We start from the raw sequence: 27,841 nt of genomic DNA, 5'->3' as shown, positions 1-27,841 counted from the left end.
TTATTGGTTGGTTTCACTCAGATATTTAGATATCTCTTTATTGCCAGATTCAACCGTGGTTCAATAAATACAAAATTAAAAAAAAAAAGTCAATAGATTTTTATTAGCATTTATAATAACTGTTATTATTATCATTATTCTTACATATTCCAAACCAACTGAGATTCCCTGGAGATGTCTGACTATAGTTCAAACATGAGATGCACACAGAGTCCCTTATAATATTATATTACATTTGTCTCAAGCTTATAAAAATATATATTGACTTCTCAAGTGTGTATTTACAGTACTTAATATGTGGCTAATGAATATAAAAGCATCTGGAGATGAACCAACTTGATTCCCATTTGGTGTCTTGTGAGGGGAGTGTTGTGGATGCTGCTCCAGCAGGACTGGGGCTGTCCCAGCACTCAGAGGAGGCAGGAGCCTCATGGCATGCCAGGGGCTGGATGGGGACAGACCACAGTCATTTTGAGGCATTTCCCTTGCAGCTCCAAAACAGATTAATTTAATTATATTACTCCCTCAAGGAGAGAAGCTGAGAGGAATTAATTTTAATATCATAACAACGATCTGTAGCTTAATTACGAATTTTGTTACCTTGTGTTGGTGAGGAGCTCAGTGAAGAGTGCAATTTCTTGCAAAAAGCTGGGCTAGAGGGCTGCTTCGATGGAGGCTTTCCTTTCCTTTCTTGAAGGAGAGACCAGGAAAGCTGCTGCCTCCTGTTTCTGCTGAGTTAGAGCCCATCCCAGAGCTCAGCCCCTGTGGGACCCCTCCACATAGCCATGGCTACTTCCCACAGCAGCCAGTGGCCACTGCAGCCCAGGGAAGCAGCCATGACCATGGGTGACTGTGCTGAGGTTTGTCCATCCAGAGGGACAGAGAAGCAGATTCCAGTGGCCACGAGTGGCACCCAGAGCCAGCCCCTTCTCACATTCCTCATCCTGGAGGCAGGGTCTGTTCTGGGAGACTCGAGGGAACATGGTGCTGCCTGCTCATGGCCAGGTCTGTTCTCCTGAGGCCCTGAGGCACGCTGTCACCTCATCACCAAGCCCTGGATGTCTCCAGACCTCCCTGAGGTGTCCCAGCCTGCAGCCAGCTCCTCCAGGAGCAACTTCCCAGCCTGGATCCCAACAGAGAGAACGAGCAGGGAGAGGGGAGAGAAGATCCACAATCGAGCTGGTTCAGCCCCCCTGCCTAGAGACCTGTAATATACTTTCTCTAGAGATAAAATGTAAACACAGAGAGCACACAAATTGCACTTGACCCTTGGGATCAGGCATTTCACTAAATGCAGGGCTCAGTTCACTGCTGCTCCTCTTCAGGGTGGCAAACAGCAGGATGGGAAGTGACCAACCCGACTGGACATGGGGCAAACTTAGAGAAAGTATTTCTGTTAAAAACACTAACCAAGAGACACTGGGGAGGGAACACGGTTTGAATTGCAGAGGGGGAAGGAAGGAGAGATCTTGTCTTCTCCAGAGAGCAACAAACTCCCCAGAGCCTGGGCAGAGTGGTCACCGTGCCAGCCCCAAGGGGCCTTCACTCAATCCTCATTCAGATCCTCATCCTCTCGGAGCAGCCTAACAGCAGGGTCTGATTTTAGCAGATTTCCAGCCAGACTCTGAGCATCTCCCACATAGCCTTCATCCCCTATGTAAATCCTTGCCTTTCAGCATTAATAATTCACTTGTGATACTTACAGATCATAATAAAGCCTTAGAAAACTCCACACAGAGCTGCAAATACCCATTTAATTAACAAACTTCAAGGGAAGTTGTATTATTAAGATGCTATTTATGTCTTCTCAGGGATCAGGCTGCAGCTATGGGAGCTGCCAGCATGCCAGGCAGGCAGCACCATGCTCACAAAACAGAAAGTGTGGGTGTGCCCTGGATTGCATGGATGCAGCCAGCACCATTTCCTCTGTGCTTTACTGGAGAATATTTAGTTTTGTTCCCCAACTGAGGTGTCAACACTCGGTGAAGTAGTGAGGGTGTGAGGAGGGAGGCTTGCCCCAGGGGATGCAACTGGGAAAGAGTTTCCTTCAGCACAGATGGGGAAAGTCACCTTCCAGGAGTTGGGCATTGAGTGAGAGCTGCTCTCTAAATATAAAAGCAATAAAAACTCCTTGTGGGGTTGCTGTGATCTGTCAGGTTGTATAAAAGTACCCATGGATTCACCAGCAGGATAATAGATACAGAAGTGTTGGCTCTGGATTAAGACAGTGCAAAAAGGTCCATCCCACCCTGTGAACTCAACTACCACATGAAATGGCATCAATACAGTTTGACTCATCTTACAAAACAGTGCTGGGGAGAGCCACGTCCACCCAGGCACGCCGCACCATCCCAGGAATCCTGGGCTGCCCCAGCGCAGGGAACAGGAGCCCTGCTCTCTTGTTTGGCAGCGTCCAGAGATTTCCACAGCCCACCTGAGACCTCCAGGTTTCAGAGGTGGGGCTGGTTGGGGCCAGCAGGCCACTCCTCCGTGGGAGCTCCGGGCTGGTGCTCTGCAGCTCTGCAGGACAGCTCCTCACACCTGCACGCCTCGCCCGTGCATCTGGATTACCTGGGCCCGCAGGCTCTGGATCCCACTCAGGATGATCTTCTGGTGTTCTGCCAGTGTGATCCCCAGGCTGAGGATGTCTCTGCAAAATGAGCCCCACATCAGCCAGGACAAACCAGCCCTGACCACCCTGTGCCCCGACACTGACTGCTTCCAGGCTAGACATGCACAAGTAAGAAATCCCCAACCTTTTGTCCCAGCCAAAGCAATCCTGATGCTGACCAGGCATTCCAGGCTAAGAGGAACCTGCAGCACTCCAGGCATGGGACAGCTCTGACCCCATGGGACAGCTCTGACCCCGCTGCAGCACAACAGATTATCAGTAAATCACATTGCATTTGGCTCTGCTCTCTGGCAGGGGCAGGAAACGCTGCTCTCACTGCACCCACGACACAAGGTTATAGCCAGGAGAACGGGTCACTTACTGGGCTGTCATCCTGGCCACTGACTCCAGGTAGCAGTAGCCCGCAGCAGTGAAGTTGTCCTTGTATCTGCCCATTTCTATAGCTTCCAGCCACTCACCCACAGAGCTGAAAGATGGGAAGGCTGAGAAGGCTCTCTTGGAGAGGGGGATGGACGTGCCATGGGACCTGCCAACAGAGAGGGTGGTGAAAAGGGAGTGGGGCACGGCACAGTAGAGGGGAAACGGGCAGGTGTGGCAACAGGGTGGTCACCTGGGGCAGGTAGAGTTGGGACACGTGGAGCTGGGGCACTTGGGGGGCTCCAGGCTCTGCACCAGCTTGCTCAAGGCATTGTGGATCTGTGAGAACTTGGGCCGCTGGCTGCGGTCCTTCTGCCAGCAGTTGAGCATCAGCTGGTGGAGGGGGGGCTGGCAGTTGGCTGGGGCAGGCAGGCGGAACCCATCCTCCACAGCCTTCATCACCTGCAGCACACGAGGGGCTGGGGTCAGCCGCTGTGATTCAAAGCAAAGGCAAAGCCCTGGGACAAACCTCCCTCCTCACACCCAGCCCAGGAGCAGCAGCAGCCACCGCCCTCCATCAGCAAGGGCTGCAGCTTCACCCTCCATGCAGCTGCAGGGCACTCACATCCTGGTGGGACATGTCCCAGTAGGGTCTCTCTCCGTAGGACATCACTTCCCACATGACGATCCCGAAGCTCCACACGTCGCTGGCAGGACTGAAGTGGTGATACTGGACAGCCTCAGGGGCTGACCACAGCACCAGGCTCTTCCCACGCTGCACAGGCAGAAGGGCAGGAATGATTTCTTTGCCCAGGATGTGGCCAATGCTGGCAATTCCTGTTCTTTGTGCCCTGCCTGGCATCACAGGCTGGACACCGAGCAAGCACGTGTGCCATGAGCACATTTAGGACTAAGAGGAAACTTTTCCTTCGACTTGTTTAAAATGTCACTGCAACTGTATGCTACACAGGAGTGTGAGTCCTGAAATATTAATGGGAGAGGAGAATGTCCCCAGGAAGAGCTGATGGCATTTTGCACATTAATATTTAACAAAAACCACCTCACAGCTGCAAAAACACAAGTCCCTCTGCCCTGATTTGTGCAGTGGGGTTGTGGCCAGAGCAGGCATGGTGCCAGGCCACTGCTGTGCAGTTCCCTGGCCAAACACATTGCATTTCTACATGAGAAAGAAATTCAAGGTGCAGAGTCCCTGTTCATACTTGAAGAGGGAAATGGGAGCCTAGGAAAAGTGTTGACAACAGAATGTGGAAATGCAGCTCACCATGGTGGAGAAGATGGTTTCCATCTTCTCCTCCTGTGGCCGTCTGAACCCTGTGATCTTGCATGCCAGGCTGCTGCTCACGAGGACCTTGTGGGCAGCAAGGCTTTTGTGTACATAGCCCATCTCTGCCAAGTACACCATGCCAGAGGCGATGCCCTGCAGCATGCAGATGAGCTGGGTGCCTGTGAACTGCCCCTCGTGTTTCTGTGAAAGCAGAGGAGGAAAAGCCAAAGGTCAGCCATGGGAACGTGGCCAGGAGAGTCCAGGCTGGGCAGACACGCCAGTACTCACCCTGAGAAAGGAGTCCAGCAGGCCGTTCCCCATGTACTCCATCACTATCATCATGGTGCTCCCTGCACAGACAGACAAGCAGCACGGTGTGAGTGCCACCATCACTCACACAGTTCAGACTCTGCAGGGGTTAAAAATCCAGGTGCCAAGCCCTGCACTGCCTGGCTTTTGAGGGAAATAAGGACGTTATCTCAGCCAGATTGTAATGAGCACTAGGTCCAAGGCATTCCCAGCCAGGAATGGATTGCAGAATCGGAAGTTCCTTTCATCAGGAATTTGTGATGTGCTCTGAAGCACATCACAAAGGACAGCACAGCCCAGTGAGAGCAAAAGCTACCAGCTCAGCCACAAAATTTCCTTTCCTAATAAAAAGCCTAGTTAGAATCATCTCACATGCTCTGGTTTCTCTGGATTTACAAGAATATCCATTTAACTGTAGTATCCATAGCCTGGTTCCACACACACGCTCATGGGAGAGAGCTGGAGCAGTCAGTCTCATCTGTTTTACTGACAGAATCTCACTTCAATTCGCTTTTATTAAGAGCACATGTGCTCGGCTGCTAAACCAGCCCCACTACCTGCATTTATTAATCTAGCTGGAAGCTTTTTGCCAATGACTAGAACCCAAACCCAGCTGATGCAGGTGGGACCAGCTGCTCTCCAGGGAGCCAACAGCCCCTCTAGCACCACCTTTACCTCCCTGAAGCAGCAGTTTGAGCCCATTCTTGCACGGGAACCCCGTGTCACCCACGTACCTCTGGTGATGACCCCCTCCAGGCGGATGACATTGGAGTGGTCAAACTGGCCCATGGTGCAGGCTTCGGCCAGGAAGGAGCGCTGCTGCTTCTCCGAGCAGCCTGCCCGCAGCGTCTGGATGGCCACGGGCAGCTCCCGCTTGCTGGGCAGCTTCAGGCAGCCCCGGCACATCTCCCCAAACTCTCCTGCGCAGCACAGAAATGGGTTAAAGATCCGTGGCAGGGCTGATGCCACTCGCAGCCGCTCCTCTGCACGGCCACTGACCCTCAGGCATCTCCAGAGCCTCTCAGCTCTTCTCTCCGTGCTCTGCTTCACTGCCTGTTGTATTTTATCCCGTGACAGGAGGGTTAACCCCCTGTCACCATGCTCTGGGCATGGCTGGTTCTGCCTCCTGATCTGCTTCCCACAGAGCTGGAGGGTTCCTGCAATCCTTGAGGAAGAATATCCCACTGCACAGCCATGCGCTCCACAACAGAATTCTCAACATAAAAAAAAAAAAACAATATTGACTTTACAGCAAAAAGCATGTAGATATGAACAGCTTTATTGATTTGAAAATCAGGTTCTTGTTAGGTGAGCAGTGAGATAGACACTCTCCCAAATTCCTTAGATTTAAATGTCTTCCTTACTAATTTCTTTCTTGATTTCTCAAACACCAGTTTGCTCATGAAAGGTACATGGGGCTCCTCTGAGCTGCTCCACACTGCAGTTCAGAGGTAACCTTGTCCCCTCCTCAATGTTTTCTCCCCTTCAACACTGTCCTTCAGCTTCAGGCAAAGCCCTTCCCTCCTCCCTTCCTCCACCTCTGCTGCTGCTACAGCTGAATTTATCTTTAGGAAAAGAAATGACAAAGAGTGATCACGTTTCCCACGTTCTGGCACACAGTAGCCAGTAATGGTCTAGGATCCAGTCAGGGGATTTTAATTTGCCTTTAAGTTTTAGGCAGTGAGGTTGATGAAAATCGATAAATCATTAGGTTCACGTATTTATAAATAGTTTTCATGCTGCTGTCAAACTGCCCAGATGCAGATAATTGCTGATGCTTTCTGGTCCACGTGGCGTTTTCTTGGCTGTGCTCAGTGCCTCAGGAAAACACCAGGAATGGGGAACAAAGCTGCTGGATAAAATCCTCACGAGCCCTGCTCCCATCCTCTGCTGTACCCCCAAGGTGCAGGCAGGTATCCCCAAGATCCCCAATGTCATGGCACTGCCACGGCCCAGGGAAAAAGGAGCACACCACCCCATAAACTTGCCTGTCCTGATGATCCTCTCAATTTTGATGCTGGCATTATCCAGTTCCTTGGCAAAGAGGTGCACAGCCTGCATGGGGTCTTCACAGGTGCTGGGGTCAATGTATGTCCTCCTGGTGGGTATTTTAACTGCAGGAAAGGCAGAAAGGGCAGGTGAGAGGGGCTCGACAGAACTTCCACCCACCCATCCTGGGAAACACTATCCCAGCTTATCCATCTGCTGGCCTGTGGGCAGAACCAATGTGCCACCTTTCTATAAGCAAAGCAAAAGTCTCAGTTATAAGATTTCTAAGAATTTTTTTTTTTAGGATTAAGTGAATCCAACTGCTCTGTTCCACTTCCACAACCCCTGGGTAAAGGAGAGCAGCCCCTTTGCTCCAGTGAAGCTCCCACCTTTCAAAGCCAAGTGAAATGGTCAAGGCAGGCTCTTCTGCTGCCGAGGTGCTTTGGGGAACAGAAAAGCCTCTGTGCATTCCATGGGCATGTGCCAGGAATGAAATAAACTCATCAGTCCTGACACCTGAATTCCCTCTGACAACTGTTGTCTGTAAAATTATTGCTGCTCAATAGTCCAGAGTAGCTCCAGAAAACAAAGCTGTTTGCTGGTGTTCATGAGGAGCTGACAGAATGATTTATACACCCCATGTAAGCTGCAAGTATCCCCATTTCCTCTGGCATGCAGTGACCCACGTGCAGGAAGGACAGACATGGAGCTGTCAAACCCACAGTCCTCAGAGAGCCTTGCTGTGCCAGCCCCTGCCCGGGGATAACACAGGATGACAACTCTTCAAACATAAGGGCTCAGGGCTGCTTTGGTGGGTTATTTACAACAATGATAAATCCAGGGATCCCCACAGTCACTGGCCATGACAGCTGGGTGCCACTTACAGTGGAAGTAAAGCTCCTCATCCCCATCCTGGCTGGCTTTGCTGTACCCACACTGCCTGCAAAGAGAATGAAGATGCACACCAGCAGCTGGGCAGGAGCTCCTTGCCCCAGGTCAAACCCCCTGCACCATGCCTGGCCCTGCTCACCTCCTCCAGACCATCACTCCAACCACCACAGACACCAGCACTGTCAGCCCCAGGATGGCCACCACTGTGATGATGAGGATGGGGCTCTGCTCACTGGAGGCCACTGTCACTGCAGGAGGGAAGCAGAGCTGGTTATCAACGTGCTCTGGGGTAGATTTGAGGAGAGGAGCTGCCTTGGTCACTGCTCCCACAGCCAGCCTGTGTCCTCCAGAAGAGCTAAGGCTGCTTTTCACCTTCCTCACAACATGGAGGTTGTGGCTCATCCTCACAAATTCATGCTGTTCATTAATTCATTCATGCTTTAAGAGCCCAGGCAGGTGGGATAAGTCCAACATGCTGGGCAGTGCTGCAGGCAGCACACACGGAGCAACCCAGCACTGCTGCACCAGCTCCTGGTTCTGTTAATCAGAGCTGAGGAAGAATCCTGTTTATCAGAGGAACACATCAAAATTTATGGCCTTACAAATAGTTTTCTTTCATCACATTAATCCCTTTTCCTCCAGCTTTTGCAAACAGGGATATTATATAGCTACATTCTCTATAAAATTTTTATTGGCTTCAATTAATTCTGAAACGTCTTCTGTGTGGCAAATGAAGGCAATTTAAAGCCCTGTTTAACACAATCTGTGGGAGCTGTTCTGAGCCAGTCAGCTCAGCCTTGCACTTCCAGCCAGCCTGGGGGAAGCCCAACATCCCTCCAGCCCTCTTTTAGTGAAAGAAGAGGCTTTTGGACCACAGTTATGAATGGGAGTTTAAAAGGAGAAGGCTCAGCAGATAACACTGATGCTGGCTGCCCTGGGCCAGCCAAGGAGTAGACAAGCCAAGTGCCTCCTGAGCCAGGACAGCAGTGGGAGGCAGGGAACAGTCATGAGCTAAGCATGTTTTTGGGCGATCTCAGCCAAAGAGCAGAGACTGTCTCAGCCTCCTCGTGAGGAAGGAGCCAGAGAGCAACTGCCCTGATTGACTCCTCACTGAGGAGAGACAGGACAGGCTCCCCCAGGACAGGCAGGGCAGCAGGGCCAACCTCATCCACATCTAATGGGAAAATGCAAGGAAAAGCAAACTCCTGGACAGTAGTGGGACAGAGTGGGGCTCTCCCTTAGACCTGGAGAAGCAGAGCCAGAGGAAGAGGTGCTGCTCCATGAAACCAGGAGCAGCTGGGGCACAGCTGAGCACAGCATCCCCAGGGCTCAGCTCAGAGCCCTGACAGGGACATGAGACCTGCCTGCTGCACTTACACTCTGCCAGTGTCTCCACTTCAATGCCAGGGTTGTAATTCCCATAGTCTGGAGAGGAAGATGTTCTGATTTGGAAAATATAGAGGGTGCCAGGCTTCAGGTTATTGACCGTCACGGCTGTCGATGTGGTTTTCACAGTTGAGTAACTTTGATCTCTCTGATCCTGTGAAATAACGAGATACCTGAGGTGGAGCTGGACTGACAGCTGCACCACAGAACCAGCATGGCACAGTCCTGTCCTCAGCTCTGGGTGCTGTCAGGACAGCCTGTCCAAAGAGCCAGCTCCAAAAGAAACAACGCACTCACTGGATGGCTCATGAACACAAATTACATGGGAAGGCGACAGGAAATAGCAGATGAAGCTGGATGATGCTATGAAGACATGAAGGCAGGAGATGGGAGGGTGAGGAGCAATGCCACCCCACATGGCAACTTCCCCCCGTGCCAGGCTGAGCTGTGGCACCAGCAGCCCTTTGCTGCTCCCCTGCTGCACCCACTGGAGCACTGAGCAAATCTGTGTGGATTGGAGAAGGGCAGGTGGGGACATCCCAGCCCCACAGCCTGGCACACTGTCCCAGCCCCACAATCTGTCTGTCACAGTGTCCCAGCCCCACATTCTGTCACAAACAGTGTCCCAGCCCCACATTCTGTCACAGTGTCCCAGCCCCACAGTCCAGCACAGCATGAGCAGCAGCCACTCACTGCACTGCTCACATCACCACCAAATGTGTTTGTTTCTGTTCCATACGTTTTCCCCTTTGAATCTTCACAGTAAAAACAAAAGCTTTAAAAGCAAAGATTAGGAACTAAGTTGATATTCATGTCAGCATCAAGAGCCTCATTTCAGTGAAGAACTGCTAAACTGAATTTAAATTCTCTAGCCAAGGAGGAAGGTTCCTCATTTCATACCCCAAGTATCATGTTGCTGCAGCCCATTTGCACAGGAATTAATGTCTTGGGCTCCAGCATTTGCCCTCCCCCACAGATCCCTCCTCTCAAATCTATCAGATGCTGAAAATCACATTAATATGAATCAGCTTCACGGTAGCTTGTTTCTAAATACAGAATGCTTACATGTCACCTGCACAGTGTGCCTGACATGCCGTCAGCTCCACAGCGAGCCTGAGCACACGCAGATAAGGTAATTTGCAGAACTCTGTCATAAACTGCATTTATTTTGATTTAGAGTTTTGTCCCTCCTCTGCCCACTGGTATTTCTCCTAAAATTCCCAACTTACTGCACCTGTTAAACAGCAGCAATTTTTAAAATCAAGAAACTGCCACAAAAATATTTTCTAGGTCCCCTCCTGTGTAGAAGGGCCACTCATAGCTCACCACAGCCACAGGTTTGTGGCTCCCAGTGCAGACCACAAGGTCCAACAGTCCCTTGGAGAGCAGGCTGGGAATGCAGAGACCAAAGGAACCCTCTGTGGTGTCTCAGTCCCTGCCCAGCTGCAGTCACACGGGGGGTGGGTGACAGGGGTCGGGCACACACAGCACCTGGCACCGTGCACCGAGGGCAGCAAGGGAAGGGGCACAAGCAGAGCCCATGCCCAGAGCCTACCTTCTCAAAGTACCTGACCTCGTACTCGGTGCCATTGGCAGCCAGGAAGCCTCCTGAAGGCTCCTGCCACGACAGGGAGACGCTCTTCTGCTCCACTTTGTCCGTGCGGATGTCGGTGACAGGAGTTGGCACTGAAAATGAGAGAGGAAATGGGCAGTGACTGAGCTGCTGCTTCATAAAACCTGTACCTTAAACAGCTGCAGAGTGTGTGGCTTCTGCAGACACCAGGGCCCTCTCTCTGGATCAGGAACAGCTCCAAGCTGGTGACCACACAATGGGAGAAGAGAGTGGTAAAACACAACAGCTGGAACACTCCAATGGAAAACTGGCAAAAATCCCAATGGCACCTTCCACCCTTAGTGCTGTGAGGGGTCTGAGGATGGGCTCCTGTCCTCAGCTCTGAACCCCTGCTGAGGATGTCTGGGAAAGGCAAAACACAATCTTTGATCAGGAGGGCTGGTGGGACATAGCAAGGCCTCCTGAACCACCTCACACAGATCTACCCCATGCAACTGGACTGCTGGGAGTATGAGCCCTGCTCGGAGAGCAGGCTGTGCCTCAGGACCTGGATGTGTATTTCTGGTCAGCACAAACTCCCTCATGCATGTTTGCATCCATTTAGTTCAGCCACTGCAAGGTGCACTTGCCAGTATTCCCATTTTAACCAGGTTTGGCTCCAAACAAGTCTCCAGCCTATGCAGGCAGCAGCTCACAGCCCTCAGGCACAGCAAAAGCTGCACAGGGACATTGACTGTTTCCAGCTTGTCCTACTTCCCATCAAATCAGGACATTCACTGGACCCATCTCTGTCCCACCAAGACTCCTGTGGAGAGGAACAAGTTCCTATAAATTAAACTTAAGTATCTGTGAAATTTTGTATTTATTACTTAGATCATTAATCTTTGCTGAAATAAAAAGCCCTCTTGATGTTTTATTCATGGTGATTTGCTCCTTGATTCCAAGTCCCTTTGGCTTCTTATGAGAGTGAGAGGAGCCAAAGGGGCTCCTGTGCAGCTCCCACTGCCCACACACAGCTCCCTGTGCTGTGACCCATCCCATGGTGTGAGACATAAACATTATCCCCCAAAACTTGCCTCGGGTCCTGCTCCTGTAAGATAGGCTAAGTGCTCCTTACTGTGTTGTATGATCCCCATAAATAAAATATCACACAGCTGCCCTCCTGTGTCGCTGAATCCAGGAAATGGACTGGAGAGACCTGAATGTGTGGTCCTGACTGTTAACAAAGTCATCAGGAAAAATCCTACTCACTCACAGATATGCTTTAAAGTGGAGCCCATGGTACATGACAGTAAAGCAGGTGCCAGCCTCAAACATGTTTAAAAAACATTAAAGAAAATCACACAGGCTATAAAGCATTTCACACTGTGAAAAAAAATGAGCTTCCCATCAATATTTTAAGCTCTCCTATCATTGCCTCTATTCGAAAAAGCAAACATTAAATTATTCACCACTCTGCCTGATTTTATAAACTCCATTCCCCTGTACGTGGGTTTTATCCTCTTGATTAACCAGAGTAGCAGCAGAACAGGCATAAAACTGCCTGTGGCACCACGTCCCTCCCCAGAACAACTCGCTGCATCCAACAGCTGCTCTCAGCCACAGACACCAAATGCTCCTGCAGCCTGCCCTGCTCGTGCCAGACAGAGCCACCTCTCCCTCCATCACCAGTTACATGCCCTGGGCACCATCCCAGGCAGCTCCTGCCTCAGGGATCTCCATTCCAAAGCACAGAAGCCACCTCAGCAGTCAGCAGGCTGACCCAGGAGCTCAGACATTTGCCCCAGAGCTGGCTCATCCTGCTGCCCCGCTGCCCCATGGTGACTGAATCAGCCCATGGCACACGCAGGCAAATCCACTTTGGAGGACCAAATCCAGCCCAAATCCCTTCTCCAGCCTCAGGAAGGAGGATGCATTCTGGCACTGGTTGCATTATTAATCAGCAACAGATTTAAAAGCTCTTTAAGGCAGGAGCCTTGTATTCCTGTCGGGAATACAAATGACATGGGCCTGGAGTGCACATTTACATGGCTAATGCAGCTCCACTCCTGCAGGTGAACAGTTCCAGTCACTCCTCAAACACTTTTATTTAGTCCCATGCTGGGGACAGATTAGAAAAAACACAGTATTAATTTTGCCACCTGCAGACTAAATTGCATCTCTTCTTTTTGCTGCAATTACAAGGAACGATGGAAAATTCCCTCTGGTGACTGCTGGAGGGGAAGGGCAGCACAGAGCTGCACTTGGAGCTGGATGAGAGGAGCAGGATCTGACAGCTAAATAGGGTCTTGTTTCTTGTTTAATTTTTCCTCTGAACCTGCTTATCAGCAGACAGAGCTCCCCTGCTGCAAACGACTTGTGAGACCACAGCATGACAGCCACCACAGAAATCACAACTGCCCAGGGATTTCTGGAGTCTCCTTCCTCCTGACCTCTGGCCCCAGCCAGCACTTCTGTGGGAGGCTCTAGTGACAAGGGGCTGTAGAGTCAGGAGCCCAAGGGATGATGTGCTCTGAGGAGCAGCTGTCCCTGCCAGCTGTGGCTCTGTGTCCTGCCCACGCAGGGTCTCCTCCTCACAGAGGGGTCTCACAGACAAACTCAGCTGTGCAGCCACTCCCTCGGGAGACAACCTGCTCCCCACCTTCTCCCCTTCTGTGCTGATAGGCATGGGTTAACCATCACTGTCACCCCTTGCCAACATCAGGCAAGAGGAAGCAGGGCACTGGTGCCTGCTGGCAGGGCAGCCCTGGCCTGGCACTGCCCAGGAGGGCACAGCTTCAGCAATAAAAACTGCCAGTGTTCCAAAAAACTCCCCAGCTTCACTGCTTGGGTCATTCCGAGCCATCATCTGCATCTGGAGACTTGACAGCTCAACAAGAGACATTGATTCTGAACAGATCACAGGATTAATTATCCACATGCTTTATGTGCATTTCAGTTCCCTCAGGAGTACATGGTATCGAGCAAGGGGCTGAGATTTTCCCCTTCCCCAGGGGAAAAGCTGTTCTTAGCAGCCAAGGCATGGGCTGGCATCACCAACTTTCTGCTTTGCTCCCTAAGAGAACGGGGCACTCACTGCCCACACCTGGTCTCTGGTGTCCAGCTCAGACCTGGGGGCCCAGGCAAGGTGGGAGCTGCAGAGCACCAGACTGGAGGAATGGTTTGTTATCAGAGCTCTCTGAGCTCACCACACCCCGGACTGTTCTCTGTCCCCCTGGCCTGAGCTCAGGAGACAGAAGATCTTCCCAGAGCTAAATCCATCCCTGAACAGCAAAGATCCTAATGAGGAATGACACCTCAGCTGAGGAGCAGTCTGCAGCACAGCATCCCCCAATGGAGCCACGGGGATTATGGTACGAGGGAAGAGAAAGCAACAACGTGCACAAAGACGTTTGATCAAGCGGTGGGAAAATTATTTATAACAAGATCAAAGTTTAATCTCTTCAGATGAAATTGTTGGGCAATTCCTGCCAAGAGGTACCTGAGGATTATCTGTCTCCATTAACTGTGGCTTGGGAAAGGGTTTTCATGCAAATTAATAATGTAACCGCAGAGGAACAGACAAGGACACAACAAGGCAGAGCCGACTGTCCTTCAGCATAGCCAGCAGCAGAGGAGGGACCTGACTGTCCTTTGGCACAGACAACAGCCAACCCCTCTGGTCAGGGACTGTCCCCAGGCATGGGCACTCACTTCCCCTAGCCTGAGGGAACAGAAATGCCAGACTGGAAATGGACGGGGACAATTACAATAAGAATTGTTTCACAGACCAGTGCAAGATAGAGAGAGAAAATCAATTTTTTTTGTTTCTGAAGGGTAGCCAGCATTTGAATTATCTGTTTTAAGGAGGGCTTTTTGATGAATGGGCTGAAAATGTAACTTCATCAAAGGTTTGTTGGTTTTTTTTATGATTTGTAAATTCAAACTGCAGCCAGATCACAGGGCAGACTTGTCCCTTCACAGTCCAGGCTGTCACCACACTCACTCCTTGCCTCCCAGTGGCACCAACTGGGAGTTGCCATGGGCCAGTCTTCACCTGCCCCTCTGCCACACCTTAGCACCACGTCTGTGCTGTGGAAGCCCATGGGAAAGTTTTGTGTGAACACGGAGCTTTCCCAGGAGCTGGCCTGGGAGCAGAGGTTTTCCCAGGAACAAACAAAGGCACCTGCTACTGTTTACAGAGTGTGTATTTTGAGAAATGTGCTGTTTATAATGAAAACATCTGCATGAGTGTTTCCTGCTCTAGCCAATCAGCTGTATTCTGTGACTGTACTTAAGCAAGGTGTGTTGGAACAAACTTCATCTCCTTCCTATCCTGAAGGCTGACCATGTTGCTGCGTGCTTTATTACCACCATTCCAATGGTTAATTCCCTAACTAACAGCGACACTGTGCCACCAGGACAAACCCAGAAGGAACAGAGCACAGACACCTCGAGGATGGCGACCACACCATCCACATCCTCCGTGTCCTCCCAGCAGCAAAACCACCCCAACCCCGGCTGCAGAGCAGACCCCTACAACACCCCCAGAGCCAGCCAGCCCCCTGGAGGGGAGGGGGGAAAGCACCGAGCCCTGCCCACGGCAGGTGGCCGTACCTGCGTGGCCAGTGGACACGTTGACCTCGGCGTACTGCTGGCCGGCCAGCGGGCTCACGGCCGAGACGCCGTTGAGGGCCAGCACACGGATGGTGTAGTTGGCGTGGGGCAGCAGGTTCAGCAGCGTCACCGTGCGCTCCACCAGCCCCGTCTGCTGCGGCACGAAGCCCACCCTGCTGCCACACTGCTCGCAGTGGCCCTGGGGCACGGCGGGACACCGGCCACACCACAGGCTGTAGGTCAGGTCACTGCGGCCACCGGCGTCGGCGGGGGCACTCCACTCCAGCACCAGGGACGACTGGTGCAGGCTGTACACCAGGTTCCTCGGGGCAGAGGGTGGGCCTGCAAGGAAAACAGTGTCACACGTGTTGGGACAAACCTAGATGTTGGGAAGGATGAATTAGGGAAACCTTATAAATACGAGTGCCGTGCAAAAGACTTTGAGAATGTGGAAAATATAAGCGGAATAGAAATGGTAGCGATTTTCGACTGCGTGGCTGAAAACAACTGAATGCCTGAAGGCCCCTTGGTTTAGATAATGTTTGATGCTGCCAAGACCAAAAAGCAAACAGACATCCTCCCTAGGCATGGCAGGAAGGGTCCCAGACAAAATTTAGAGATAAAAAAATCACTAAAACATGGTAATATAGTGATTCCTATAGGTTGCATGCAAATGTTAGAGAATTTGTATCTTGTATTAGATTGGTTAGTGAAAATTAGAATATTCAACATAGAAGAAGATTTAATGTATTGTAAACGGGAAAATTGCTCTCTTATGCTCTTACTCTCTTCGTTCTTACTTTCTTAAGCTCTTTTAAGCTTTCTTCTCTTACTCTCGCTCTATCCCTCTTTCCGTCCTGCTCTGAGCTGTGGCTGCAGTTCCCAGCAGGGCCTTATATAAACCCACACCCTACGAAATAAACTGCAAACTTTAAGACCAGAATAAAGAGAGCGCCTGAGTTTGTCCCGACCGTCCCAAGGCAGCGTTTCCTACACCTAAAGGTGCTGTGGGAGCAGCAGCGGGGGTAGAGCACAAGAGCAGGGTCCTGGACGGGCACAGCCAGGGGTGGCAGGAGGGGACACGGAGCCATTGGTGCGTTTAGCAGGGTGGGACAGAGGATCCCAGCTGGAGGGACGTGTGTGCACCGCCAGCCACAGCTCCCAGTGTGCATGAGAAGCACCTGGATGGAGCCAGCACTTTCCTGAGCCTGCTCCTGCTCAGGCACTGCCCGGCTGTGAACCCGAGGGCTCCTCATCACTGTGCTGGCAGCTGGAGAGCATCCGTCACCACAGCAGCTGGAGTCCAGACCAATTAAACAGAGGGCATTTAATTAAAACTTGTGAACTATAGTGACTAAATGACCGTGCCCCAGTTTTACCAGGGAGTCTGCAAGCACATCTGTCTCACCAGCCCACAGACTGGGCTTGCATCCCCTACCTCCACCCCCTCCCCACTGCAGCGTCCCCCCAGCACGGACAGGACCCCGAGGGGGGCACACAGAGGGCAGGGGGAGCCCGGGACAGCCCTGGGCACTGCCTGGCTCTGTGCTGCAGGACAGACCACGACGTACGTGTGCAGGAGGCGGACGGGGGGTCTGAAGGAGACCTGGAGTAATTCGTCTGGCACAAACAGAACGTGGAGGCTTCCTCGTGTGTGAAGCTGTGCTCAGGGCATGGAGAACACAGAGGGAGACGGAGGGAGAGCTTGTAAAACCCCGGAAGGCAAGCTGAAAGAGAGAGAGGGTGTTAAAGGGAGAGCAGCACAGGATGAATGGGGACATGTCTGATGACTGCATTTCCCCATTTCCTTTGGACCTCCTTGGCTGCCACCACCCTCTAAGCTGCTTCCCCTGAGCACCTGCATGATCCTGGAACCAAGAGACATGTCCCTTGGTTTTACCCAGAAGAGACATTTGAGTGCTGTAGCTCTGCATTCACTCTCATAGTAAATCATTCCCTATCTAGGGTGCTAGATAAACCAGGAAAAAATAGCAAATGTTAAAATTACACCCAAAACTTCCAATTCCCTTTTTAGAGTTGAGAAAGCAAATCAAAACTAGTAGTATATTCATAGAATGGAGACAGAATTTGCTTTTTCCTTTAGTTAGGCAGCACTGACCACCATACAGGGCAGAAATATCACTGCATCAGACAGGACAGGAAAATCAATCCTATTTACAAACATGATGGGATCCAAGCACTAAGCCCAGAGCTCCCATCCCTCAGATGTGCCTGTCACACAAATCTGACATCTCATCACAGGAAACTGAACATTTCCAATTAGAAGTGTCTTTTAGCCCACTCTGTTTTCTAACAGCCAGAAGTAACTTTACAGAAGTGTCTGTCATTAATAATGGCACCAAATGCCCCAGTTTGAATGTCCCAGGAGCAGGCACCACAACCCCATGTGAGTGTGTCCCACGAGGAGCCATAGGCTTTACTTAGTAATGTTTTTCCTTGGCTGTCCAAAATTTGCTCTTGAGAAGAACAAAAGTGCCCAGCACATGTGATGCATCGAATGTGTGTGTCTCTGTTTCTTTTTTCAGACAAACTCCCACCCTTTTCCACCTCGTCCCACGAGTGTTTTTCTTGGTCTCCAGCTGGTTTAGGTGTCCCTGTCATCTCACAGTGCTTATTTCTGCAGTGGGTATGTGACAGCTCTCGGGAGATCAGGTCATCAATTTATAGAATGAAACTCTCTTTTTTGTACACTGCTTTCTATCCTGTTCCTGGTCCTTTGGTGCTACCACAACTCAATTATTAAAGGATAAAATTCAATAATTCATTGTCCCAGAGCCAAAGAGAAGCAGCCAGATGGGTCAGATTGATCAGCTGCCTCTCTCCACTCCACCACTGCTGACCACAGAAGCTCCTCAAGCCAACCTGACCCCTGTCACTGACAGAGAGAGCACATTCCCCCCTCAGTGTGCCACTGCACACTGCCAAACCAGCAGCAGAATGAGCTACACTGATTTGTGTGGCAGGCTGGTGGGTTACCCAGCGTGAAATAACCATGGGAAAGGCTTCTCTTACCTCCTCACCTGGCACAGCTCCTCACACAGGAGCGGGGGTCTCTGCTGAGAGACAGCAACATCATCCCATTCCCAGCTTGTGCCATAGGGAAAGCAGGGGCACTTGAGGATGAAGACCTAGAAAATGCATGGTTTCCTATCCAGTGGCACAGGACAGATTTCAGTTTCCCTTCCCAGTGAAGTCCTACCAGCAGCAGCACCATGTGTGCCAATGTGAATTAATAACAGCTGCAGCCTCACTCAAAATGCCTATACAGGCATTTATAATTAACACTGCAACTCGGTTGTCTTCCAAAATCAATTCCTTTCCAGTTTTGGTCATGGAATTGTATTTGACAAAGTTCATCTGCTTTAATGTGTGTTAATTTTCTCTACTGAAGCAGACATTCATAAAAATACTCTTTAGGAAAGCCACAGCTGGGGAAACAGGCAGCCAGAACTCGGGGTGCCACAGCAAAAACCAGGAGAGCACCCCAGGTTAAGGCACCCCTGACAATCCCAACCAGCAAAGGGCAGACTGGGAGCACTGGGCCCCTCCAGTCTTAGGCTTGCATCCAGCCCTTCCTGGGCAACACTCAGACCTGCAGTCTCACCACTGGCATCTTAGTTGCTCACAAAGCATCTTTCACAGGAGCTCTTGCTCCTGCTGACCCCTCACTGGAGCAGGCTGGCACAGCCGTACTCCATCTTAATCCCATTATCAAGCCAAGCAAGTCGCTGTTTATTGTGCTCCAAATATTTCATCAGTGCTTCAGAGGCAAAGTGCCCTGGGCCAGCACAGTGGGGAGGAGGGGGCAGCAGCCCCAAGGAGGGACAGACCCTGCCAGGCAGTGCCCATGGACGTGCTACCCAAACCAGACAGGGCACCTTGTGTAAATCACTGACAGAATAGAGTTTGTGGTGTGCTGAGGTGGCCAAAGAACCTTTTTGACAAACGTCCTTGGGTAGCAGAGAGGCTCCTGCCCTCTCCAAGCTGAGTTGGAGATCTGACCTTGTCTTACCACACCAGCTGTGAGCAATACTGCAGGCAGAGAGAAGGGACAGTAACCATGTCCAATCTCAGTGTGAGAGGGACAAAGTCAGCACTGGGTCAGGCTCCTCTCACCTCGCTTCCATGTCTGCCAGGATGGGAACTCTGGGCTGCACCACTCGAGAGAATCCAAAAGCACCGTGCCTTCCACACAGTTTGGAGGTTTTTAATAACTGGTTTTCAACAAGCAGCCTATGGTCCAACACACTGCCAGCAATTCTGACACCTCTAGACAATGCTATTCTGTTATTTTTGTCCTTGTTAAATAATTTGTGGAGTACCAAACAAAAACCTGTGTCCCAGGGCAAGATTTTTGTGCATCTCCAACAATGAACTCTTAACAGCCAAAATTAAATTTAGTGATTTAGTCCAGAAGAAAGACAGTATTGAAATATCTAACAGAGTGCATCCCATGAATCCAGCCAGGACTGACAGAACCTCATTGCTATTTATGCCAGAATGTTCCTCAAGGACACACTGAGGCAGGCACATCCGCTGAGCCAACTTAAATTCACTGTTGTCTCTCTCAGCTCCCTAATGGATCCACCAAACAGTTCTCAGTGAAGGACTGCCTGACCAGCCTCTGCAGTGCCCTGAAGAGCATTTTAGCTCACACAAACCCCCTCAGCTGTGGGCAAGACACGTCCTCTCTGTATTTCAACAGCCCATCCAACACGTTCATCCAGCAGCCAGATATCCATGACCTTAACCTCACAGGAATTCTGCAAACAACTTGTGATGCATGTAATTGTCAGACTGGTTTGCTCTGAAATTAAATGTCATGGAGCGATTTGTGTCTGAATCTGTCACAACTTCCATAGCCCTAATTATTTTGGACACACTGTGAACCAGCAGTGTAATGTGCAATCCCAAATGATGAATACCTCCAAGCCTGGTCATTATTCCAGACAGACTGGAAAGAAAGCTTGTATTTTGTTTTTTTTTTTGTTTTACATGGGTGTTCCATGTGCATGGCTGATGGGCAGCAGCATCCAGCACCAGGCTAATGCCACCTCACAACCCCCCAGCCAATGTGCCCAGATCCAGAATTCCTGTGGAATTTCCTCCAATTCCACACAGGGCCTGACTGTGGGATGCCTGTGGCTGCATCCATGATGAAAGCAAAACCTGGTGCTTTGTGCAACTTACAGAACCCCAGGAGGAAAAATAAACATATGCATAATCCTCCAGCATCAGTCAGCAGATAAAATACACTCCAGGAGCACTTACAGGTTTGTAAGCTAATGTATAAAAGATGAAACAAATCAAGAACTCCAAATGCTGTACATTTGGATCCATCTTTTTTGTATTTAAACAGAAAAGCAGACCTCGAGCTTCAGGAGGTATTTTTGCAGTAAATGACAAACTATTGTAATCTACCATTTTAAATTTCTCTAACTTTCAATTGAACTATTTCTTTTCCACCTAAGGACACTGCAGTGACACAATGCTGTGGTGGGACATATCCAATGGACAGAAGAGCATCTTACTCTACATCCCACTCCCACCCTAAATCTTTGCTTTCTCCCTAAGACAGATACAATAAATCTTCCTTGTGTCTTGTCCACAGCAGGTTGAATTCAACATGCTGCTCAAAAATCCATCCAGAGATGCAGACAAGGAGGGGGAATTTCTGTTATTCCCCATTCCAAACAGCACCCATGGACAAGGCTGTCACTGAAACCACCTCCTGTGCAAGGTTTTCCCTCCCCAGAAAAGCAGCGACACTCATCTCTTTAAAAGGTAATTTAAAAATCCTGACAAAGCACTAGAAACGATTTCAACTCTGAAACTGTTTTCAGTGATGTCATTTCCATGTAGACAAGGGACGCTGCCACTAATTAGAGCATCATTGAGCAGACAGAGCAGGGCTCCAGGTGCTGCTGAGGGGCAGCAGAGCATGGGACACAGCAGCAGTGCAGAGCTGGCTCCTGCCAGTGCTGTCAGAAGTGGAGGAAAATGAATTGAGGAGGAAACTTTGCCAGAGCACAAATTTACGTTTCTGTCAAAGAAGAGTGGCTTGCAGCTATTTTTGGTAACTGGTCTCCATCATATTAATTCAATGCCTGGTTTAAGTTGTCTCATTTGCAGCAAATCTGGCTGGTAAATATTAACCTTGAGCTTTGTTGAAATTCTCCTTGCAGACATTACTAGGGATTGGATAGAGGAGATGAAGCAGAAGGAGACAACTTTGAATGAAAATGTCAGGCAGACCCCCCCACATCATGGCTTCATTTACACAAAAGCTATTGCTACACACCACAAAACAAACTGCACAAAGGGGCTACAGCTCACACCTGTCAACATTCATGGCAAAAAGACATCAAAGCTGAGAAGCCACGTGAAAACAAAACAGGGATGGGAACGGGATCATGCACAGAGCACAGGACTGCCCACTTGCCTGCTGTGCATTTTCTGGGAATGGGTTTTATGGTCAGAGCAAGCACAGAGCAGCATCTGGCTACAGAGATACATCAAGACAAGCAGCCTGAGTGCATTTTCAGTGACAAACTCTCCTTTGTGAGTGGATGTTAAACAGGCTCTAAAGTTGTGCAGTCCCCCCCCACCCAGAGATGGCTGCACTCCACCGAACACCAAAACAACTCATCAGAAACGTGCAAACTTGTCAGGAGTGCTGGAGTGCCTCTGAAGCAGTGGTGCAGGACAGGAGGATGGGCATGGAAAGACTCATCTTTCCTGCAGCCAGAATTAGCAGAGTCATAAGTCCTGCTTTTTTTGTGTGTGAGGACACAAACCTTCTCTCGGTACGGGATGCTTTCAGCAGTTAAATCAGGGATACAGGAACACCAGCTCTGCCGCCAAGTTTAAACACCTTCACCAGCTCATCCCTGCCTCCTCCACTGTCACCAGCAGCACAGTCCTGCTGCCACCACCACCCCCAAGCACCACCCGGGCCCCCAGGCCACCCCACAGGCACCAGCAAAGCCCCCACCACCCCCAGTGCACCACCCACACCTCTCAGGTCCACAAGAGCTGCAACAGAGACTGTGGCCAAGAAGTTTCATGGGACAGCAGGAGTCACACCCTCTGAGCCTCCAAAGCCACCACCACAGGACCATGGTGGTGGAGCCAGGTGTGTTGTGCCATCACCTGACTGCTTTAACACCCCAAAACTCCCAAAGCGTCCACCTGCCTCCAGCTCAAGGGCTTCTCATTGAAGAATTTCCACAGCCCTGGCTGCTTTCATCAGAATTCTTTTAAAGCTATTCATTTAGTACTATGCTAATGCAGGGCTGCAAACAAACCTGAAACTTTCAACCCTTAAAAAGTATTTTCTGATATTTGACCAGACATCAGACGCTGCTCCACAGAGAATGACTAATGACCTGCTTTCTGTGAGAGGGTAGAGAAACTTAATTATGTCCATTAAATTACTCCAAATATTTTTCCTCAGAGAATATGAATTATTTAAACTCAACAGAGAAACCTGAAACATTAGCAAAAGCCTTTAGGGACTGTTATGTTAAAATCCCCACTCCAAACAGATGTGGAAAGCATGGCAGCTTGCCATGCAGCCACTGAAGCAATCAACAGCACTGAGATTTCAATTTGATAGCTTTAATAAGGTCTTCTTCAGGAGAAGGCACTGCCCAGAGCACTGGGAAGGGCATCCCACCACCTGGAGGAAGGCAGCACCATCAGCACAGTGAAAAGCCTGGAGGTGCCCCTGAAGGGCAGATCCGATTCCACAGGAAAAGCTCACACTCCTACTGCATCACCTGCCTCCAGTGCAGGGGAATCTGCCTGCCTGGGACTTATTTAGTTGTTTTCCTCTCCGTTTTTGAGGTGAAAAGGGAGACATCCAAGGTATCATCTGGACACCGGGCATGGGGAGCAAACAGTCTTTTAGGATGTGTTTTACTGAAGAACACATCCCCTTTGCCAGGTCCCAGCTGGCAAGAAGGTGCCCAGGGGTGGCATTAGCCCAACAACCCTCTCCATTCAGAGGCTCACACACTCTGAGGAAGAGCATGACAGCCAGAATGCCACACCTGGCTCCCACCTGCCTTTGGAAGTGGTCACAGCCCCAGGTTTGTTAGAGGGATGCCTTGTTAAAGCAGAGAGTACGTCCATTTTTGCAGCTGTCCTTAAACATAACCTTGTGAGCTGTAAACTCACCAAATTATTAAACCGTGTCCAAAGCATATCAATAGGGATATTAATGTTCTAGAGTAATTTTAACATTACAGATAAAGCTGTGGGAAATGCCTGACAGCATCCAGAGCTGACACATCTGCCCAACCAGCACCATGCTGCAGAGCAGCCCCACACCCTCTAACTGCCACCCTCCAAACAAACCGGGGAGCTGCCATCACCCAAAGAAACATATTGCTGACAAAAGACAATTCCACTTGTCCAAACTGTGCTCAGGCACCGGAGAGGTCTGGCAGCAGCATGGACTGACACAGACAAGAACTGCCAGGACACCAATGGGCACTTTTACCTCGGCATCCCCCGTCCTTCTCCTCAAAGCCAGGGCTGCACATGCATTTCCCTACGGGCACCAGCCACTCGCCCTCTGCACTGCAGTGCATCCGAGGGGGATTATCCACATCCACCTCAGCATGGGCGACACAAGTGCCCTTAACTTCCACCAATGTCACAAAGGCCGTCTCTGCCACTGTGTCTGGGAACACGGCCAAGTTCTGCACGGTGCTGAGACACTTCTTGTAATAGACCCGCACGGAGACCAGCGCCACACAGGCGCCCACGTCCTGGAAGCCCAGGTGGAAGCCCCTCTTGCTCAGGTGCCCAATCTCCCTCAGCTCAGTGTTCAGCTTCATCTTGCGCTCGCCCAGGTCTCCCTGTGTGAAGCTCTCGTCAGCAGCAATGGTGTCGATCTTGGTGTGCTTGCTCTCACGGACACTCCGGCCCAGGTCCGAGTCAGACTCCACATAGTACAAGTTGAAAGTCTCCTTGCAAGTGCTTGTCACGCCAGGGATGCTGTTGCAGTCCCTCAGGGTGAACTTCAGCTCAATGAAGATCCTCTGGCCGTCACGCCTGGCGATCCAGCCTGTCTGCAGCCAGTTGTTCTGGTTGGGCTCCATGACATTGCAGACCTGGTATGTGCGTATGGGCTTGTAGGATTCATCCACGCCACTGATCTCTTCCCACTGGGGACAGAACACAAAGGGCTGTAACAGCTCAGGAGCTGCCCCAGCAGTGACACACCAACCTGTATGAATGTCACTACCACAAGCCTCCCCACCACAGGCCCACCAAACCCACCAGCTGCAGCAACCCTGCTCCTGGACCACCTAACACCTGAGCTCTCTGCAGAGGTGCAATTGTGAAGCCACAGCCAGAAAGGCAGCACTGGCAGCAGATATTGGAAAACAAAGCCTGATTCTGGACACATCATCTGCTGAGGAGCCAGAGCCTTCATCTCCCACACACTCCTCGGATTTTCTGTCCCTGGGAAGGTGCATCCATCCACACGGTGTTACCACACAGTGTAATGCTCAATGGGGTTAGGCCACTCAGAGAAATCCAAGATGCCTAAGGAGGTGTGACACCAGTCACATCATCACACAAGGACGTCAAACACCTTCACGAACAGCAGCAGCTTCTCTGCCAAGAGAAGTTTCAGCTGCAACAGGAGAAATCCTCCAACTGCAAGTGAAACAGTGTTTCCCCAAAGCTATCAGCAGAGATTCTCATCAATGAAATGATGATTCAACCCTCACAGACTGAATGACAACCTGGCAATTTCTCAAAGCAATTCTTTCTGGGGGTAAATTTATGCAAAGCATTCAAAACACACCCAGAACAGAGTTTCTTCTGCAAACAAACAGCTGTGCCACACAGATGACTCCAGGACTATCCTCTTCCCTCTAAACACTTTGTTTCCATTCGGGAAAATGAACCCAAAGCTGCAAGGAGCACAACTCCAAGCTTACGGAAAGTGGCTTTAGACCGACACCAGCAGCAAAGCCGGGGCTGATGAAACAAACATTACATGACACAGCTCCCAGTAACTTCCTCAGCCACAGCCCTCGGATCCTAAGGGCTAGACTGACCCTTGGTGCTCATGCTGCTGTGCGAACCACAACACAAAGCCTTAACTAGCCAGGGTTTATTGGCTTGTTTCAATAGTGTAAAATCCATTTCGAGGAGGGACTCCACGCCAGCCGCAGCGCTCACAGAGCCAATGCCTCACTCCCCGCTCTGCTCCCAGGGGCTCCTGGCACTGATCGTGCCAAGCTCCCCATCGACCTTGAATGAGGAGGTCCCGTGGCTGCCAGCGCCCACCCCAGCTCTGTGGTAAGCAAAGCGCTCATACCGCAGGATTTCAAATGCTGCTGAGCACCAAGAGGCTGACAGACCCTTTCACCCTCTCCAGTAGTGCAGACACAGTCCCACCCCCGTGCTTACCCCGTCCGATGGGTGTGAGGTCCAGCCCAGCTCCGCCTGCGATTCCTTTGAGTCCAGTAGGACAACTGCAGGGAAGACAGCATGCTAGGAAAACCACGGACACAGGGAATGCTGGTGAAACCTACCCAGTCCATGCACTGGGAAACTTAATGCCATGCTGTGCCAGGTCTCAGGGCGTGGGAGCAGCTCCCACCCCGGCTCCACCAGCCATGGCATCACCGTGTGAGCACCCAGCACCAGGAAGCTCTCACTGCACAGCCAGAACAACCCCGCAGGTACCTGATCAACGCCCTAAGGACTGTGCCATCCCAGGGACGACACCACAGACAACACTGCCACTGTACCATGCCTACAGCGTGCGGATGCTGGAACTGAAAGGTGCCAGAAGCTGCTTTGAAAGAGGGATTTCCCTGGAAAACAACATCCTTTTCCCACAGAACAGCCAATTCTATGTTTGACAGGAAGAGATATTTCCCTCAGCGCACAGCTTCACGATCCTTCCACAGCCAGCAAACAGCCACAGCCCTGGACTGGCAGGTCGAGCCGCGGGCTCAGACACCGGGAACAAGGGGCGCGGCGGCGCATCCCCGGCGGGCACATCCCTGACCACCGGGATGCTCCGAGAGGCTCTTCCCGCCTCCGAGACCGGCGGAGTCCGCCCGTGGCAGCGCAACCTCCGCGGTCACGGACCCAGGGCTCGAACCGTCTCCCTGTCACGGTACTGGCAGCGCGCTGCCTCGTGCCTCCGGTGATCGCGGGGACCGGGACAGCTCGGGCTAACCCGGTCACTCCGCGAGGATCCGTCCGTCCTCTCCCGCTCCTCCGGCAGATCTCCGCGCCCCGAAGAGCGGCGGCACATCCGCCCTACAACCCGTCCGGCCAGCCCCGGAGCAACCGCACCGTGAGCCGAGCCCAGCCGGCCGCTCCCGCTACCGCAACGCGCAGCCCGACCCACCGCGGGCAACCAAAGTCGGGGCCGATGCGGGGACACCGCGCGCCGAGGTAGCCGGGCACGGGGGACACGGCGGTGCAGGAGCACCGGGGACACGGCGAGGGAGAGGGCGCGGGAGCACCGGGAGGCTCCGGAGCACCGGGAGGTGCCGCCGCCCCGCCCGGCTCACCCTGCTCGGCGGCGGCGCGGGGCAGCAGCGGGAGCAGCGGGAGCAGCGGGAGCAGCGGGAGCAGCGGTGGCAGCGGCAGCAGCAGCAGCGGCAGCAGCGGCAGCGCCGTCTCCATGGCGCCGCGACTCCGCGCCCCGCGCCGCCGCCGCGCTCCCGCTCCGCGCCCCTCCCCTCGGGGGCGGGGCCTTGGCCAGAGCAGCCAATGGGAGGCAGGGGCGTGACCAGAAAGGGGCGGTGCCAGCGAGTGGGCGGGGACTCGGGAGCCGCCTGAGGGAGGCGGAGCGGGAGCCCCGGGCCGGCTCCTGAGGGGATGCGCGGCCGTGCTGGGCTTTGGGTGCTCGAAGCGCTGCCCAGGGCACGGGCGGCACTCGCTGGTGCCATAATCGGCCGTGGTTTGCCACTCCCGTGCCCAGATGATGTTTGCTGCTGATAGCGAGCGGGAGTGTTGGGTTAGAGCCTCGTTCCTGCAGCGCAGGGCCCACAGCAGCGGGCAGGTCTCATCCCTGCCCTGGCCTGCAGCGATGCCCAGGAATGCCGGTTTTGTCGACCCCTCTGTCCTGTTTTTCTAGGTTGAAATCTTATTCCCAGCTTCATGTCGAGGTCCTCCAAGCCCAGTAACTGCTGTGAAAGCAAAAATGCCCAGACAGAAACCGCAGGAAAAGGCAGCCCCAGGTAGGGTGAGTCCTGCCAGACACACACCCGGGACAGTGCTGTGGCTGGGGGAGGAAATTCTTCAATTCTTCAATTCTTTAATTCTTTAATTCTTCAATTCCTGACTCACCAAAGCCGAGGTATTTGCCACCTCTTGTGTCAGGGGAGGAACTCAACAAGGTTTGATTATTACTAATTGCTATAAACGCATATTATGATACTGGCTTTTTGCAAACATCAGGGTGAATACTGTATGTGTAGTGTTGAAATAGCTTTTAAGATATAGTTTTCTTCAAGAGTAACATAGGCTAATAAAGTACTTTTATAATAAGTGAACTACCCGCTTAGTTAAATAATACCCAGTAAAGACGCCTGCTACTTACATAGCAGTTACCAGCCCCGACCATCTATAAAAATTAAAGACCAAATTAAAACTAATAAGAAAAATAAATTAAAACCACAAGCAAAAAACACACATACTCTAAAAAGACAAACTCAAGAAGGAGCCATGTAAAAAGGTTCTTAAAATATAGAAAATAGTTTGTAGAAAAGTTTGAAAATGTATGATGGATCTATGAATATGCAACAAGCTA

The 27,841-nt window shown here is 51.3% G+C and overlaps 1 protein-coding gene across 1 annotated transcript; it reads right to left on the bottom strand.

Moving 5' to 3' along the window:
• On the bottom strand, positions 1 to 26,712 carry EPHA10 (EPH receptor A10). Its single transcript, XM_088178264.1, has 17 exons — positions 26,598 to 26,712; positions 25,477 to 25,541; positions 23,546 to 24,215; positions 16,590 to 16,745; positions 15,019 to 15,360; positions 10,405 to 10,535; positions 8,841 to 9,003; positions 7,603 to 7,711; positions 7,457 to 7,512; positions 6,572 to 6,697; positions 5,318 to 5,503; positions 4,563 to 4,624; positions 4,272 to 4,475; positions 3,615 to 3,764; positions 3,243 to 3,451; positions 2,994 to 3,158; positions 1 to 2,650 (listed from the first exon to the last, which is right to left on the bottom strand). Exons 1-17 carry the CDS (start codon positions 26,710 to 26,712, stop codon positions 2,536 to 2,538), a joined length of 3,024 nt encoding a protein of 1,007 aa, XP_088034390.1. The 3' UTR covers positions 1 to 2,535.
• Between the last annotated feature and the right edge of the window lie 1,129 nt (positions 26,713 to 27,841).

The sequence above is a fragment of the Sturnus vulgaris genome, chromosome 24, assembly GCF_052056855.1.
Source record: "Sturnus vulgaris isolate bStuVul1 chromosome 24, bStuVul1.hap1, whole genome shotgun sequence".
NCBI classification, from domain to species: Eukaryota; Metazoa; Chordata; class Aves; order Passeriformes; family Sturnidae; genus Sturnus; species Sturnus vulgaris.
The sequence above is the reverse complement of the archived record's forward strand: the minus strand, read 5'-3'. Positions and strand labels throughout refer to the sequence as shown.

Excerpts from the sequence above, each read along its gene's own strand:
- EPHA10 (XM_088178264.1), bottom strand. The coding sequence starts at position 26,712 with ATGGAGACGGCGCTGCCGCTGCTGCCGCTGCTGCTGCTGCCGCTGCCA. Across the intron at positions 24,216-25,476 it reads CCTCACACCCATCGGACGGG|TGGGAAGAGATCAGTGGCGT; the intron begins GTAAGCACGGGG and ends TTCTGTCCCCAG. Across the intron at positions 16,746-23,545 it reads GAAGGACGGGGGATGCCGAG|CTTGCCTTCCGGGGTTTTAC; the intron begins GTAAAAGTGCCC and ends TCTCTCTTTCAG.